The sequence below is a fragment of the Schistosoma mansoni genome (assembly GCF_000237925.1).
Source record: "Schistosoma mansoni, WGS project CABG00000000 data, supercontig 0184, strain Puerto Rico, whole genome shotgun sequence".
NCBI lineage: Eukaryota > Metazoa > Platyhelminthes > Trematoda > Strigeidida > Schistosomatidae > Schistosoma > Schistosoma mansoni.
Window position 1 is genome coordinate 173,531 of NW_017386068.1, and position 19,350 is coordinate 192,880.

General features: G+C 34.0%; 1 protein-coding gene across 3 annotated transcripts in view, besides 1 other annotated feature; it reads right to left on the minus strand.

The window, feature by feature from the left end:
• Positions 1-1,579: 1,579 nt before the first annotated feature.
• Positions 1,580-1,666: a sequence feature (Short protein (Smp_174830, CCD60692.1) was converted to a misc_feature.).
• A 4,207-nt stretch (positions 1,667-5,873) lies between these two features.
• The window catches only part of Smp_096020.1 (adenosylhomocysteinase,putative), a gene marked incomplete at both ends in the record, with an annotated part of 39,826 nt that continues 26,349 nt past the window's right edge, over positions 5,874-19,350 (minus strand). The window contains 9 exons of one of the 3 annotated variants that reach the window (XM_018794531.1): positions 5,874-6,597; positions 8,605-8,725; positions 9,221-9,258; positions 11,244-11,322; positions 13,348-13,416; positions 13,969-14,067; positions 15,547-15,712; positions 16,189-16,341; positions 18,838-19,061. In XM_018794531.1, coding sequence (XP_018647043.1) covers positions 9,233-9,258; positions 11,244-11,322; positions 13,348-13,416; positions 13,969-14,067; positions 15,547-15,712; positions 16,189-16,341; positions 18,838-19,061 — 816 coding nt within the window. The remainder of the gene's footprint in view (positions 6,598-8,604; positions 8,726-9,220; positions 9,259-11,243; positions 11,323-13,347; positions 13,417-13,968; positions 14,068-15,546; positions 15,713-16,188; positions 16,342-18,837; positions 19,062-19,350) is intronic. The other 2 variants (XM_018794520.1, XM_018794509.1) reach the window with 2 other exon arrangements.

Genomic DNA, 19,350 nt, shown 5'->3' on the forward strand with positions numbered 1-19,350 from the left:
TGGAATTATGATCCGTTCACATGGAATATGATCATGTTGGGTTGTGCTGTTGTTGTTAATGAGTAGTTGCAGGAAAACTGTTGAGGTGATGAAAGTTGATGATGATGATGATGATGATAACAGTGGAAGGGAAGAAGAATCTGTTGAAATCTGTTATAATCAACATGTTGAAAATGATCGTTGACACTGATGAATTGATGAATTAAATGAGAAGAATGACTTGATTAGGACACAATACCAGCTTGCGACGTCAGATAACCTCATGCTCGTGTTACCAGATTCTTCCAGCATCCTCCTGACTAAAGAAGGATTGCACCCTACACTTACATTATGAAGCCCGAGATGGCTGAAGAAAAAGCTGTTATGAACACTTACGCCTATCAACGGTACTGGTATATCTTTCCTCATTGCTGCAAATATGAAAAAACAACTCGAAATTCAGAGAGTGGTTTATTAAACATAATATTCATGTCACTGTGCAAAAATTCTAAGGGTTATAATAAATTAAGTTTGCGACATAGCTGACTGCTGCCCTTTAAAGAAGACAGTAGTATGGATCAAGACTCTAAGATTTTCGGTCTGCATACAGCTGTGATACCTTACTACCTGGAACACCAATGAAATAATATTAACAGTAGGAGTAACTCGAAGATAGATGTCATTTTTGAAGTTAATCTTTACTGAGCCTGTCAAAAAGTAGGACATATTACTGGAAAACTGAATTCTTATTCACCCGTCGTATAGCTATCAATTTTCTGAAAGACCTCGGTGGCATAATGATAACTGAGTGAATGGACACATTCCGTTGCTATTCAGATGAACACATGGCATGCTGAACAGAGATTCCTCCTATAATTTTGACGGCAGTTACATGTGGTGTCCACTGCTATCCTCTCCAAAGCTTGAGTAAATGAGTAACCGGTGTTTTGAAATTTTTCAATAACTACAGCACTCACCTGTAAAGGGAGTAAGTAATTTTGAAAACCACATATAAATGTTTCCTGTTCTCAACACGGTTTTTTTACTTTACTTTCTAGTTTCTATTCATCCTTTTGACATTTGCCTCCAGTTCCTCTTTTCCTCTTCCCTTCAGGATTCCAGGAAAGCGCTTACCTCGTGATGCCATTCGGTGATTTGCGAAATGTATGTTCTATCAACCTCCAACCTAACTTCTTATTAGCCGATAAATTACTCAATCCAATGATCCTGCGTCGTACAGAGCGACCTGAAAGAATTTTAGAACCTTAATGCAATCTTCAAATCATAGGCCGTCGCCGATAAAGCAGAAAAAATGACAAAGGTAGTATTTGTTTGAAAACTGAAAGTAGTGTGTGAAACGATTAACCATTTATGAATGCCTGCTCACAATTGATACAAATAAGCAACAAATACTGAATATAAATATGATTACACATAGAACAACAGAAAGAATAAAATGTAAGATCTTCAATTTGTTGTTACAAGAATAATCAAATGTCCATGTTCCTATAGGATTTAGGGTAAAAATTATGAATAACACTGTAATCGTTCTACACCAATCTAAAACGTTATTTGTGAAAATGGTGTGAATTTTAAGATTTTAAAAACGTGAGAATTTTACCTCAACGCCAAATTCATGAAACAAATAGCCCATCTGATTAATATGAAAAACTAACGATACGAACATCGTGTAACCAGTAGAAATTCTGCAAACTCAAACGCCGAGGGCCAGTGCGAAAGTATTGAATAAACAGGAAGCAAAACGAAATAGCATCTTTAATTAAAATAACACATTTGTAATATGTCAAAGAGTCACGAAACGTTAGAAAATTTAGTTTTCCTACTCGCAGTATTACAAAGATGTTATATCCATTTTTTAACTATTTACCCAATGCACAACTTATTTGAAGTTTTCAAGTCAAACCTTGGTAATGATGCCTACGAAATAGCAGAAATGCAGGAAATGACGAACATTACGCCAAATAAAGACGCGCTCCGTGAGTTTGATCTCACTCCATCAGCGCATACGCTATCTAGCACGCAATATTTTTACAGAATTAATTGTGTCCGAGAATGTTTGTGATTTTTCGTGGGGTAGGTATGTTAGGACGGTTTCCAAGAACTACGAAATTGGATTTACTAGACGCATATTTACAAATCCCTGTATCTGATGAAAGTAACGATCTAACGATCAACACGCACACGAGTCTGTTCCTACATAACTGACTACATTTAGAATGAAGATGACGCCCTCTATTTTCCAGCAAATTGCGGATACCATGTCACAAGATATTCCAGGAGCGTAGGTTAATTTAGACGACACCATAAATATAGGAGCAGATAAAATGAACTCACAAAAAAACTGGATCAGGTGCTAGGACTCATAGCCGAATATGGTTTTCGCCTCCTCTCGGGAAAGTGTGACTTTTATATGCAATACGTACAGTATCTCCGTTTCATTAAAGAGTAACATGAAGGACTAAAAGATTCAGAGAACATTGAAGCTGTGAAAACTTTGCCTTAACATATTATTATGATATCATCCTCCCTGCTCTCCATGATCTGCTTGCTCCACTAAACCACCTGCTGAAGAATATAAAATGGGATTGGTTGGCGAACTGTCAAGCATTTTTCGAGAAAATCGAGCAACTCCTAGTTAACAATCTTTTACTAATGCACTTTGATCCTTCCCTACAATTAGTGGTTTCTTCAAATGCTTCGAACTATGGTATGGGAGCAGTCATCTCCCACATTTTCTCTGATGGGCCTGAAAAAGCAATCTCCCATGCTATCAGATCATTGACAATGACAGAATGGAACTGAAGTCAAATTGAAAAAGAGGCACTTTCAATTATCTTTGCAGTAAAAAGTTCCACCAGATAATATTTAATCAGCGTTCCACACGAATAACAGACCATAAGTCATTACTTGACGCATTTGGGCAGAAGAAAAAGATTCCTGTTCACAACGGCTACAACGATGGGTAATAACACTTTCGGGTTGCGATATTACGATAAAGGATCGGTCTACTACTACTTTCGCGGAAGATAACTCGTTATGAAGATTAATAGGTTTCCAGTCAAAAACTCCAGACGACACTTTTGTGACAAATATCAAAGCTGAAACAGAAGTTCATTGTGTATCGGATAATGCGATCGATGAACTCGCAGTTACTTTGGAAACCATCAATGAAACTGATCAGATATTGAGCAGAGTTAAGTGCTGTCTTCCCACTTAATTGCCAGACAAGCGTCTTGAAGGAGAACGTTTGCAATATTTTCGTCGAAGTTACTCGTTGATGGTGATCGATTCCTGAAACATGTTCGATGACCGCATTGTTATTCCGGAACTATTGCATCACAAGCTTCTCACACACTTTCACAGTGGTCACCCCGGGATCAATAAGACGAAATCATTTAATCGAAGCTACGCTTATTGGCCATTAATGAACAAAGATATAGAAAACAAATGCCGCAATCGTCTATCATGTCTTCAAGCTCCCAAAAGTCCTTCAAAATACGGACCAAAGCATTGGTTCACGACTTCAGGACCCTGGGCAAGACTTCATACAGATTTCGCAGATCCAATTCAAGGTTGAATGTTTCTGATTATTGTGGATGCATTTACAAAGTGGTCAGAAACGTAAATTATGCCCAATTGTACAGCATCAGAAACATTCCACAAACTGTCTACTTTGCTCAAATGTTTTGGAGTCCCAGAGACTTTAAAGACTGACAATGGCCTGCAATCCGTTGCAGAATCATTTTTGTTCCATGAACGAAACAGTACATCCACGTCCGCTGCCCTATCATCCCCAATGGAGTGGACAAGTAGAACGTTCTGTCGATACTCTAAAATGAGCATTTCCAAAAGAAGGAGGCGAGGGTGAAACTAGACAGGTGATTACAAAATTCCTATCGGCCTGCAGTACTACTCCGAACTGAATTGTCCCAGATGGAAAGTCTCCTGCTGAAGCCACGTTCGGAAGACGTATTCGAACTGCTTTCAACGTCATATGTTGCTACTCATAATAATGGATGGACACAGACCAAATCTTTATATCCCATGTTTATAACGTTGTCGATAAAGTTTTCGTTAAGTCCTACCTCGGAAAGAATCGATGAGAACCAGGAAAAATCGTACAAAGTTTAGGAAGAGTTTTGTAAAGAGCTCGAGGAACTTTTTGTACAGATATCGGACACATAAACTAAATCCCTAATGATAGAAGAATGATGTACACCCGAGATAAACAGCTGAATCTCCCACTCGAGGTAATCTCAGATACATCAATGACACAGACGCAAAAGAATATTGAAAAGAAGACTGGACCACAAGTACAGCAAAATAAATGGAACACCATCGCAAACCAGTCGTCAGTGGATCCGGGAAAGAAATCTTACTCCAGGGTGTTACCGATGGCTTCAGGGAACTACAACAGAGCATTCGGAGGAGCCGAAGAGTCTCCATGAAACAAGAACGTGATGGAGCTTCCTAGAATATCAACGTGGCATGCTACTATTGAACAGTAGCATAATATGCTTCTTTGCGGATTGGCTGAATTATAATGTTGACATAACAGGCGGTAATATTTATAAATATCCGTGATATTTTGTACATTTTGACTCTTACCTAACAAACACTTCTCCAGCCTTCTTACTTGAGACTGTGGGGTTTTATACGTTCGAATGCCGTAGTTGTATACCGTATTCTGTGTTAATCAAGTGGTGAACATAACAAGGTGCTACTTATAAGTGCATAATATTTTATTAAAAACTTCAAATCCAGTCCCTACTTTCATTTTATTCGATTTGGGAATACACTACAGTGCCGTGTTCAAATTTAAATAGTTTCTGGTAATTAAAATAAATTTCCACACCCTTTTAAGAAATAGATAAGAAATAGAAAACATATATTCAAACTGTATGTAATTATTGCCCAAGTTTGTGAATCAAGAGTGAAGTTAGTATTATCAATAGCCTATTTACTAACCTCTACAACGAATAACGCTCTGCGCCTGATAATTTCATCGGTTTTTATTATTTATAACAAATATACATGCTTAACCGTAATAAAAATCATTGAAATATTGTGTTTCGACCTCGATAACGTTGTATTTCAAGATTAAACTGTGGGTAACTACCTATAGACTGTTACTATATATATATATATATATATATATATATCCTTACTGTAGAACTATTAAGTAACTAGATTAGAAACATCTACATTCCCCTTATCATAGGCTTTCATTCGATTTGTCGGCTACTATTATACAATTTACTATTTCCCGTTCTATTAGGTACAGTCTCTCTCACTCACGGCTACTTTTAGCTTGATCTTGTATAATTGATATTTCTACTTTTATGGAGTGATGATGTCTAGTCTGTTTATATATAAACAAAATATGTCTGAAATATACAATTCATATAGCGGAGGCTGATATTTGTGTTCTGAACTCAAAGGGCTGAGTTAAGAAAAAGGCACTATACAGAGGACCAATAAGAACCCGAAGTCGACTCAAGGCTGCTCATGCCGGTTAACACACCATTGGTCCAGCACAGGAACAAGGTCATACAAACCGGTGCTCTGATTGCCGATCGTGATCTGGTAATGCCTGGCAGCACGTAAATCGACGTATTAATAAGCAAGTCTGTGTTAAGTCTACGGGTTGCCTCGTAATAAAGAGCGTGTGGTAACGACAGCGTCATTTTAAGCTATAAAGATGCTGGAAACTTTGTCCAGATGAATACTACTACTACCATCATAAAGTTGATGCGAATGTACGTAGAATCATATCATACTCAATAAAAGAAAACGATCCAAGTATCATATAGACGATACATACAATAGGCTGACTATAAATAACTATTTGTCTGTATTCTACACAAGATCAAAAGGGGATGCTGTATGTTGTGAATGAGGGAAGTAAATGGTTGAATAGAGTTGCAAGAGGGGTAATTACGAAAAAAATACAAAAATAATACATAGTAAAGATAGACAAATCAATCAGAATTACAATGTATGAATTATTAATGCTTGTCTGATTAAGAGAAACTAGTTAAAACACGACTAGTTACGTAATATTCTGAACAGGATTCACTCACAAGGATACAGGACGCCATCAAGATAGAAAACAGTCCGAGGAAAATTAACAGTTTCATCACACAGTGATACTTAAAGACAACCCTAAGCTAATTAGCATTTCGATAACATTGATATATCAGTGTATTTATGAGAGTGAATCAAACTAATATATATAATCAAAATCAAAAATTATTTCTTTTTTTAACGCTAAATCTACAAACAAGATTAATAAGGAAAGACATATGTTAAATTAACGGTGAAACATGAAAATATACTAGATTAATATAAAGCAACTCTTTTACACAATAGTTATTGGAATGTAATTGAAATTTATGAGAATAAACAGAGTAAGAGGATGAGAAATTCATACTTCAACATATTTATTTAAAGTAAATTAGATGTAATATTCTACCATACTTTTTACGAAAACCAAATCGATGCAAAGTATACATGTTAAACAGGAAGACATTTCCCAATAAATGTAACAGCAATCAGTGCATGAGCAGAAACGAAGAATGAGAACAAGTTTAGTATCTAAAATATAGCAAAAATAAGCCGAAATAAACTAGTTTGTTCTAAAATCTGATACAATGAAATAAATATATTAAGTAAAAAATCTACAACAAAAATGTAGACGTCTAAAACGTTACTAGGGGTAGAACATAAATTTGTAAACTGAGACTAACCAAAAGGCATGGATGAAGTATGCCTCAGTTTGGGCACATGGGCAGTATCACAGCCCTCACACAAATCAAATGAGATTTGTGCGGTGCATATGTATCTGGTGCTTCCTTGTACCAATATTTATGTTTAAATAAATAAATAAATAAATAAAATAGATTACGAACAGTACAGATATACACACTGTGTCTTACATAAATGAATATATAATAAAAGCTTTTTCTTATTATCACCAAAACGTTTTGCAAGTTCATACATACATAACCATATCCTCTAGAAGGAATGCTTAGTCATCTATTGAAATTCTTCAATGACAGGTGATAACGATTATGTTTATTTGTACCTATAGTTGTGTTAGGGTGTGTGGTGCAGGTAAGACATTTCCCTTATCCTTAACCCTTGTACTTGAAAGGAACATAAGACTATAGGAGATTAATTGCAGGAAATGACCACCGTTACTTATTCACTCAACTGGGACGTCAAATGACCTACGTTATCATTTCTCAACTTGATGTAGAACATCTGCTTTACCGTTAACACACTACCTGGAACGACTACCACATTTATTCCTCGTTACCTAAAGATCAGAAAACTTCCTATAAAACTCATCATCTACTTTAAAAGAACTGCAGTGAATAGAATCATGTGCAGAAAAAAACGAAGAGGTAACTGCATGAGTTCTCGTCTTTCAGAGCTCTTACTACACCCTTTAAAAGGATAGCTCATAATAGGTTGTCGATAAAAATTTAGTTAAGGGAGATGCAGTCAAAATAGAGAAGTAAACAATGACAGGTTGAAAATCAACGGTAATCAATCAAGACCGAGGTCGACAGGACAAGCTTTGAATCATATGGGGAGGAATTCAAACACATCACTCCTACTTGAAGTTTGTGCTGATGATATCGTTCAGAAGAACGATGAAAGCCCCATGACCGAACCATCTAGCTCAGAGAACAAAACTCCACTTAGATTACTGAGAATAGATGTCGCCCTCAACCCAGCAAAATCACTTCAGTTAATGTTATGTAAACTCAAAGACGAAGTCGATGAAAGTATTACTTCATACGAAGAGCCAATGCTCTTTACCGTCGTCTACATTAATTCCAATTTGCTGTCAAATTCCAAGGCATATCTTAGTCTATATCAATACATATAGACAACTACGAACACATGTCAAACTGCAAAAAACGGCTAAGTTTTAGTTAGAAACAACACAAAGAAAACGAGAGGATTTCGGTAATCTTGGGACTGATATCAGTAAGCATTCAACATACATTATGAAATAAACCCAATTTACCAACCAATTAGGAAAAATCAAAAACAACTAGATAATCAAGAACCAGGTCAAGATAAACAAAATGAATGTGAAGATAATAGCGAGATAAGTCCCAACAATATTCAATCAAATTTTAAGTAGATAGAACAAGTTGTTAGTAGTTACTTGTTAATAGATTCTTAAAGTACACTCTCTTCTGAAGTTTGTACTGGTGTTATCTAGAGAAAACACTGCCAGCTTAACGATTAAACCATTCAGCTGAGTTAACGCGATTTCAACGAGTATATCAGGAATTTTAGTGAAACTAACCCTTCACAAAGACGCTTGACAACATTCAGTTATTGTTGTAGTTGAAGATAATACACCAGAACTATATATTCAACCTGAGGAAAATTGAACAGAATATTCTAGAACCTAAAAACGTCATTGATAAACGCTAGTCGATAAGTATAAAGAGGTGAGAAAGACAAATTTATAGTATATGACATTTTGTATATTATTCTATTTATGCTTCGATGTGAATATGTATAGTTTTCATATGACTTCGACAATGTGCCAATAATGAAAAAAAAACATTTTCTTACTTGTAATTACTCGGTTTAAATGGTCCTGTTTTATTTACACCTAAATATCGAGCTTGTTCATCAGTGAGTTCAGTTATTCGACCATTGAATAATGGAAGATGCAATGTTGCCACATATTCATCTGTAGTATTAACAAAAAAATGGTTGAGTTAATACAACCTACATTAACAACTATGAGCTTGACGGAACGTGATATTATAGAATAACGATAATATTTACAGAAAGAACACAAGGAAAAGAAAAATGATGGAGAATAATACACTTACAACAGTCTACACCTCTATATGAACTAAGGACTGATAATATTGACTAGAACGACAATAAAATCACTGCAAACTAAATCATCTAGCTCAGAGAATACAACAATACCAATTACAGTAAAACAACAACTTCGATACTGTATACAACACCAAAATTTTAAGTTATTACTAACAAATTGATGAAATATTGTTAAGTTTCAATTGGAAGTGAAAGTCATGGTGCAGACTTTAGTTCCACAAAGTTATTTGTGTTATTTGGTCAAAAAAAGCACACGTCTACGATAAAATGTAAAAATATCAAAAGTCATTTTTCACGTTCTATTACATCAACCGATTCATTCCAGAAAATCACGAACCTTGTAATAAAATTAACTTCGCTCATGCCATCTATTTCCTTTCAACGAATAAAAAACAACTGTGATTATAGTTGTTTATATATTTAATATAGACAGACTAGAGCTTAAATAAGTGAACTCATCATGATAAGATTTTATTTACTATGGTTAGTGAAGTATGTTAAAAGCGAATTGAATATCATACACAGAAAACATATATTTAAGCCTATCAGATGATATATTGATAATCCCACCAAACGATTTCAGCCTCTTTGTTTAATACTTACATTCTATTCGATCAAAACATTTCATATGTTAGCATCATCGAATGAGTGATGTTGATGTCAAACATAAGGTAAACATGACAAATCAGTGTGTGAATCTCCGTTGACTGAGTTGATTAAGACATGTAATACCGCTTGCCAAACACATTAGAGAATTTAGAAAGTAACACATTTTATACAATCGAAAAAATTAAATGAAGCTAAAATGTCTTTGTACACTAGTAATAGAGAAATATTTAGAATTTGTATAAAAAAACCTAATAACATTTGAATAAATAACACAGTGGAACAATGAATGAACCTTAATGTAAACAACAACAAAAAAACAACTCTTGTTTATCCGAGAACACAAAACAAAGAGACGATCTTGCAGAGTGAATGAGAAAAAACAGAAAACATGAAAAAGTTAACAAAAAAGAAAATCTGATCACACCTAACAAATTGTATGTCCTAAAATTACGAGCTCGTAAAGAGAATTTGTAATAAGAATTTAATTTAAACTTAAAATAAAAGGAATACCTAGATAAAACAAGAGGAAGAGAAGACTAACAATAATAAGAAGTGGAGTAAATGAGTAGATATAAGTAGATTTCGTCGTTCAACTAAAAACATAAATTATCGTAATTGGTCACTAACAAGTAAAAAAAAAATTATCTTCAGTTAAATAAGAATGGATACAAAAAAACAACACTAGATGAGTGAAGAAAAGCTTGAAAGAATCCACACATTCAAAATATCACCAATTTTAATTAACTATCTTAAGGAAGACGGTATGCAACTTATTTGTCAATAACATAGTCAACAGAAAGTTTCTCATAGAGACTGGTAACTTTTATCAGTTTTAGCTTTCGATTCATGAGTACACAACTTCGTATAGTATATCATTTAAGGGAGAGCTGCTTCCGTAATATGTGAAGCAAGTATCAAGGGAAATCTTCAACACCTACAAATCATACACAGTTCAGAGACAATATGAGACATCTCAAGAACTGACTACGTCTAATTTGTCTTAAGGCTGTCTTATCAATACGTTTAGTCTAAAGTAATCAGTCCTAAATATCGGACTCAGACACAGTGGCCAGACTCGAAAAAGATTACGACGGAAATATCGTTCATCCCAACTCCAACATTTCAATCCGAAGATTTACTTTTCAAGAGAGGGAACTGATGGCCGGACAATTTCGAATAAATTACATGTTATAAGGCTGAGCAGACCCTATGCTATTCGAAGGCCACATAGTGGGAGAGAAATACAAATGTAAATGGGTCTATTATGTGTGAGATCATTATTTTGACCAGGGTCATTGTTCATGTATCCTTGCCTGAGTCAATGCTTATATATATATACTCATGGGTACTGCATATACTTTTGAGTTTCAGCAATAATGTTTCCAACATACACTTAATCTTCTCTGGATAGTGAAGACTTGGTGAGTGCTAAGAGGTATTATTAATTGCTGAATCAAACTGCTGAAAAACAACACATCCCGGAGGACAGAGATGAGACTGGGAATAAATTTTAGACATAACAGATATTATTCACTTGATTGGTCAAGTGTTCATGCAAACAATAGATTCAACTTGTCGACCTTTCACGCCTTCACATAATCAACATAAAATGATCCACTATAATTTACACGAAGAGTTACTGTTCAATAAACCGATAAAGAGTCATATTTTTTACTGTAAGAAAAAATTAAAATACAAACGGATAAACATAGTAAACAGTTACAATGATTCACATGAACTATCTCTCTTACCCATTTTTTTCGGTAATAAATACACATCATTTTTATAACGACCAGCAGGAGCATTGTATAATTCAATCAAAGCTAATATCTGAATAAAAATTGTCCAAATGAATAAAGTAAATAAATTTATAACATTTTGATTTTAAAAAGCATAAAAAATAATTATTAAGAGAGAATTATTCAATAATACCCTTTATTTCAACGATAAAAAAGAAAGAAAAGAACACATCTGTTTTTCATAGTTGAAAGCATGAGTCAATTGATGCTAGACCACCAGGGAAAACCTGGAAGCACTGGACGGCCGTTTCGTCCTATTGTGGGACTCCTCAGCAGTGCGCATCCACGACCTCACCTCGCGAGATTCGAACATCCGTCCAGTGCTTACAGGGTTTTCCGGGTGGTCTAGCTTTCAATTGACTCACGCTTTCAACCATGAAAATACTAAATCTCCACAAAATGCCACATCTGTTTTTGTTTAATTTTTCATAAATTTTAAGATTCAGCATATAATTTTAGTGTAGAACAGTATAAAGAAAAAAACAACAGTGGAATTATTCAGTGAAATGAAATTTGCATAACAGAACGGAGACTTTATGATAAATATATACTAATAATAATAATAATAAAATATGCATTTTATTCCCTTGTCTTATCCTTGAATAAATAAACAGAATAGAATAGTAAAAATGGTTGATTTGCATTTGGCACAACTACATCATACATACAGCAGATAAAATTACAAATTAAACATGCATAATATTGTTTCTATTAACCAAAATTTATTTTACAGTACTGTTGAAATATTAATTTACATTGAGTTTTATATTTTCTCGTAAAATTTCGTTAGAAATCATTTAAAATTTACTTGATCAGTTCATAAGTATTAAAACTGACTAATTTTATTTGGGTCATAGGTTTGATGGGGTTTTTTCTATGTGAGCATTTGTGAATATAAGATTTGTTATACTCGCACACACAAAAAAAATAAATGAATTCAAATTCTTGAATAAATATTAAACACTCCCAGATAACTAGTTCTCTTTCTCATTAATTGATACTGTAATCCAATAAATGTTCTATTTATTGAAGTGTATTCATAGAAGAGATATATTGTGACTAATAGTGGAATCCAAGATGCCAACCAACTGATCGAAATCCAATTTAAGATCGTTACCAACTGGATAACTTAAATCTTTCCTAATTATGATATTAGTGTTAAATATATTGTCCAAAATGATATCCATGGATTTATAATGAATTACTACTTGTACACGGTTGTTATTATTATTATTACCATATTATTCGCCAGAACTTGTGGCCAGTTGAACTAAAAAATCTTTGTGGAATAAACATCCTGCATCATTTACAGGTTACATAATTGAAAGGAATATGTCTTGTATGTGGTTGGTCATTTCCATATTAGACTACACAAATCACTATTAACTAACATTCTGACAAAAAAGCAATTTATACGATGGGATATTCTTTCCCAGCACAGAATGTCAATACAATCACCAAAATTAAAATTACAAAGACCAGAACAAAATGTTCACAATAGTTTACTATAGATAATTAAAAACGCTCATGAAGATAAGAACATGTGAAGTACATATAATTCAGTAACAAGCAATATATAATTATTGTTGTTTGCCTACTAAACGGAGGTTACGTAACCAGATTGACCAGTTTCAATGTATGAAGTATGAAAACTCATGTTTTCAGATAATTTCGACTCTAGTAAGAAAAGCTAAGCTAATAAAGTTAAAATATCAAGTCGAATGAAATAAACCATGAATATTTAGAAAGTATCATCTTATCTAGCTTCATCCAACGACTAAATGTTCATTCTCAAGTTCTTATAGTGACAAGAAGAACGTATAGTTTAAGATCAGATCATCACGATAAGAATTCTTATATGTATTAAATGTTGTTTACATGAAAAGAACGTGTGAAATTATTTATATAGTACAATTATCAGGTACGAATCACCTTATCACTTACATTAACAATACTGAGTAGTTTGGTAACTTCAATTAAATGATATTGAGTATATAGCAATAACGTTAAAGAACAATTATCCAAAAAAAATGAACTCAATGTATCACAAACTAACTTGAGTACTGGCGCTAACAGAGACAACAATAGATGGAACAGTTGAACAGCTTAAATTCGCCAAACGACCCTGGAAGAACAAAACAATTATCATAAAGAACAAATAAATTCTAATAGAACCAACGTTGTAAACAATTTTAAAAAGTAATAATTGAAACCCACTTTTCCCCAAAAAGCTTGACACATAGTTCGATTTGCAAACCATATTAGCACAATGAAACGAAACTAACAAGATGAATTGCAAAATAGATCGGAATAATGTAGTAACAATCATAATAACAAAGACTAATTATTGCGAATATTCTTTGAGAAGACAGGGTGGAAAGTCATGAATGAACGAATACTGAAGTCTACAGTAGACAGGAATATGGAGAGTGGGTGAATTTGTGTCATTTTAACCGACATTGAGCTATATCATCTGACTGTAGTTATTTCGCGGACACTAACCAAGTAGTCCGCACCTATCAAAATGGATCAAACCAACAGTCAATAACTTCATGGACTGATGCTACGTTTTGGTTTGATCAACCTATTGAAAAATAAACCCATATTCAGTTCACAAAAAAATGATTATAAACAAAAATAGAAAAAACATTTCATATGAAAAAAGACATGATCTAACCTCAGCTATAAGAACAATACGTTTACCATCCATCCAAATAACATGATCCACTTGTGATCGAACACGCTCCCATGTTAAATCAGGTGTTTGAAGAGATCGCTAAACGATTAAGAGATTGACACAAATATGAAACATTGTAAAGATAATATTAATGCATTATTGTCTGAAATTACTAAAATGGTAAATAACCACATGATCTTTGCGTTTTGAAAAGCCTCAAATGAGACGTAAAGATCGGGAAAGAAATTAGTTTGTTACCGATCATATATCATTTAGTACGTGTTGCAGAAATGATTACACCATATCACAAGTATACATATGAACAATCACGTCTGACAACTGGGATAAATTAAGATATATCCAAATAAATTTCATTACATACATGTACTAACTAATTTGATGAACACATCAATAAGGTTAGTACGAGAGGGCATCTTTCCTAAACAAACCATCGACTAAAACAAGATGGTGATGCTCCTCCAACAGAACTTAAAAATCACTGAAAATGACAGTGAAAACTACCAGCTGTATCATTTCGAAGGTCTTTACAACTTGAATGATGTTAGAAAATCAATTATAAAAACACATTCAATAACTAATTACAACTGAAAAACACCAGAAAGGGGTTTACAACATATCTAAACAACAATTTTTTACAAAACGGAGTTTACTTGGATAGATTTCTGAGAAAATCTAAGTGATTTTATACGCATATGCATGATTTTCTCAGATTTTCAGCATAATTCCCCTCTGAGGTCAAACGATCACGCGATTAGAATCAGCCGATCAACCCTTGGTTTTAGCATATTGTTTATTATGGTTATCTATATTACTTTACTTACAACCACTTTATTGGTACTGACTTTTAAGTATAAGTCTAAACCTATGCATTAGTGTTGAGCCATAATGAGATGCTAACTGATAAGAAATACTTCTCTGCTCAAGTTGTAAACTTAACAACTACATTAAATCATATAATCTATTAAGAGTTTTCGATAAACTAAAAAATTAAATAAGTTTATAAGCTTGTGATAATGATATAGCTACTATGACAACACAAGCTAAGAATTCCGAAGTACCTTAGGCTGCACTGATTTGAAATGTTAGTTATAGGTTGAATGAGCTGAGGACAAAACCCTATTGGTTACTAGTTATGATTCAAACATTGATGTAGTTATGAATGAATGTCAACAACAAACTAAATTAGCCAGTATTGTTGATTTCAACAGAATACAACTATTAAATTGAATTTCTCTATTCACGAGTACGCAGTAAATACAAATGTTCCCTATTACTGATTGTATAAAGACTGGGAAATTTATAACGGAATATGTTAGATTAGAACTTGATATTGTTATTTTATCTAATGGACAATTGACATTTTCTCATTTTGACTATATCAATAGTTGAGAAAAGATTATAATTGATCAGATGACTTTTGATAAAGTATTTACAAAATGTTTACCAAAATCATGAACTGCATATTTATATATATAAATGTATAGTACTGAAATTGTTTGCACCTAAAAATATCCGTATAAACAGACGAATACAAAATTAGTGTAAGTAAACACTTACAACATCGATTTCGGTGTTAGAGTGACCCATATTGCATACAACACAACCACTTTTCATTTGATCCATATGAGCCCGAGTAATGACACCTTTATTCCCAGTGCAAGTAACCACAATATCCACTGAACGTATAACTTCATCAATTTTTACAACACGATAACCATCCATGCTTCGAAGTAAACAGAAAAATAAAAATAAATAGGAATTCTGAGAAATTCCAAGCTGTTATTTATAACACTTTGGCATTTTAGGACAACGTGAATCATTTTAACACCGAAAAGCATTCACAGAATTATATATATATATATATAAACTTCATCTAATTGAAGATTAATGACTAAAAGAAACTACATTGTTATCCCAGCAAACATAGAATTATTAAAACAGCTGAAACCTGACTTCAGTAAATAATGATATCATTTATCGAGGTTTGTGAAAACTGTTGAATGCCACGGAGATAAGAGATCAGGCCACTTTCTCAATCATGTCAGCTGATTATCAAGGAAACTCTATTTGATATAATTGGTTCAGGACAAAAATTACTTTTAAATAAAACTAAGGGGAAAATTCACCAAAAAGGCACAAATCTAACTTTCTATGGAAATGTACCAAATTTTGTAAGAGAAATTAAGAACTTCAGCTTACCAGGCTTGAAGTGCACAAATCGGATCTATTTCCGAAATACAAACGAAAGCTCCCAATCCTCTTAACGCTTGGCAAACACCTTTCCCAACTTCACCATAACCACATACTAATACGGTCTTACCACTGATCATCATATCTGTAGTTCGCTTAAGGCTGAAAGGAAGAAAAGTTATGAAGATTTGTACTGAAAATTATGCAGTAACCATCACCACTACCATACTTCTAATCATTATTTATTTAAACACATAAACATTGGTACGAGGTGGCACCAAACAGATATGCGCCACACAAATAATTCTATTTGTGTGAGGGCTGGAATACTAATCAGGCACCCAAACCGAAGGAAGTGTTTTGGTTAGAAGGCCACTCCCCGAGCCTTTGACCTAGAGGTCTAAATCACATGGCAGTGGAGCAACGTTAGGAGATGCAGTCCCATGGTAGCCGGCAACCAACAATAGGTTTATACGCCATTTGTTCCCTCAGGATACTGGAGCCCACGTGCACCATTGGTTTGGAATCAGGGTTTTGTACCTCCTAGGAAGATTCTTCATATCCCCCCAACCCGGCTTAAGTGCCGAACACTTGCTTTTCGCTATCTCGACTTCGTAAACAGCACCCCCGCCGCAAGAGGACAGTGAGTAGGACTTCCCTGGCAATGGCTGTATGCGTGGGGTCATGCGAGAACATTTCAGTAGGGACAGCAAACTCTCTCTACCCTCGTCCGTACCAGTGCGTTACATTCAATCGAGAACGGAAAAGTACATTAATTAATCTGAAATGAGGCGACACTTGATTTGCACTACGGTTGACTGAGATTTTAAAAAATTATTCGATGGATTTTAGTTGCCTAAAATCTTTCGAAAACTATCGCTAAAGTAGATCACCATAGATTAGTCGAAATTTTGGTAAACTGGCGATACTTTTTGACATAACCTTTATGAAACTGTTTTTCTCAACTGCAGCTAGAACACTGGAATGTCCACTGTAACTAGCAAAAAGCGAATATGAGACAATTTCAAATCTTTATAAGGGATATCAGAAAAGCTATACCTTACCGGCTCTAGACATAAAGTGATTATACAGGTATCATTACCGAGTTTTGATTTGATAATTTTGAATAAATTGAGCATTGGGAAGATTTTTATAAATAAATAATATATTTGTTATATCCCAATGAGTAAAAAATTACATTTTCTGACGTTTCGTGTCTCAGTGTGAGCCATTCGTTCATTGGGATATTACAAATATATTGTTCATTCATAAAGTAATCAGTTTATTCATTTGGTCAAATACGAATAGAAAAGTTCCGGGTTGAAGACCAACCTCCAGGATGTCTGGTTGAACTTGGTTACGTTGAAACTAAAACATATAGTAAGCTATCAGATGAAGAGTGTTCGTTTACAAAACCTTTACAGTGAAGTACGTCTCAGTTAGTAACAATGCCATAATATACATTAGTCAATAGAGTCGTATAATTACCAGGTCAAGAAATAGAGCACTAGAATGTCGGTATTTGAGAATGAGGAGTGTTGATAGTTAGATTAGCGAAACCTAAAACAGACTCGAACTATTTTTGGTTTTTCGAAATTCGCTATTTGTGATCTGAAGACCGAAAATTTCAGAACTTCTAAAATTACGCTATTACAGTGTTACACCATATTGAGACTGAACAAATACCCTTGAAGACCAAAGTAGTTAACGTAACTAGATCAGTCTCATTTCCTAATTCGGGTTACTTGAATAATTCCTAATTTTAGAATGAGTTATGGGCGTTGATGTAAATACATCATATTGGTGATTGTTTCATCAATGGATAAAAACAAAGTAGCAACATGTCAGCTGAAAGACATCGCCAATATCAGTAAAACAAAAATGTCTTTCGTGTTTTGATGCCCAACAGGTCTGGTTTTTCCAAAAAGACCACATTCATTAACTTAAGTTCGAATTTTCAGCTCTATAACAACTGCAGACGGAGATATGTGTAGAGTTGCAAAAATTACTCACGAAAAATAGTAATCTCTTTAATGATATGAAATGCCTACGGTTAATTACATTGTAGGTAACAGATATTAAAGTTGTAAACTGAGGCCACCGGACTAAGCAATGTTATTGTTTAGAATTAACCGAGTACTCCCGCTGAAATCGGAATTTTTCAGTTAAATATCATAGAGATCAGGTTATTGAACTAGGTTTCTATTCTGCTACTTAAAGCTCTATACACACATCCAAGATTTTTAAAAAACCAGTGGTTTGTAAGGCGTATTGTATTAACTGATATAGATTTAAGAATTTTAAGCTGCAAAACTTGTCAAATCGAGATGTGGTTTCTAAAGTTTACATGTGAGGCAGTGTGTACGTTAGTTTTAACCGTAAAAGTGAAAAGTGAAGATGAAATAAAGTGGTTGAAGACGAGATGGCGATAGAGGTGTGTCGTTGGATGACACACCTAACCTTCGATTTAGTAGAAGTGTTAATGGAATTTGGAATGTCATGGAATCACTTGGAAAATATGCACTGCTACTGAGGCATTAATGTTAACAATATTTCTTATTTTTTGGAAATTGGTCGACTATCTAATTCCAAAAAACTTTGCATATCACGAAATATATATATTGTTATATGGTTTCTTATGATGGTATCAAAACTTACGAATCAACAATAGATTCTTTGCACAAATAAAAATTATCAAATTTTGATTTGGTTATACTGTCGCTAATATTCATAGCTGGCACTCCCAATGTGCCAGATTTCACGTACTGATAAAGACGATGAACACCTGTCACACTTTCCTCAACTATTCCACATATACCAGTCAGTAATTCCTTGTAATTTTTATGCAGCTGATGAGTTAAGTCGCCACCATCATCCAAAACCTGAGAGATGAATTGGAATAGAATATGAGAAATTAGAATAAATCACTAATTTGTTTTAAAAGAAGATCATTGTTGGAAAATCAATTGAATAGAACTCTCTACTACACATCGACTACCTTGATTATGAGAGAGTATTAGACAGTGTGGATAGGAGAACATTATGGAAACTACTTCGACACTATGGTGTACCTGAGAAAATCGTCAACATCATCATTCAGAATTCATACGATGGACTAAATTGCAAAGCTGTGTATAGAGGAAAGCTCACAAACGAATTACAAGTAGACTG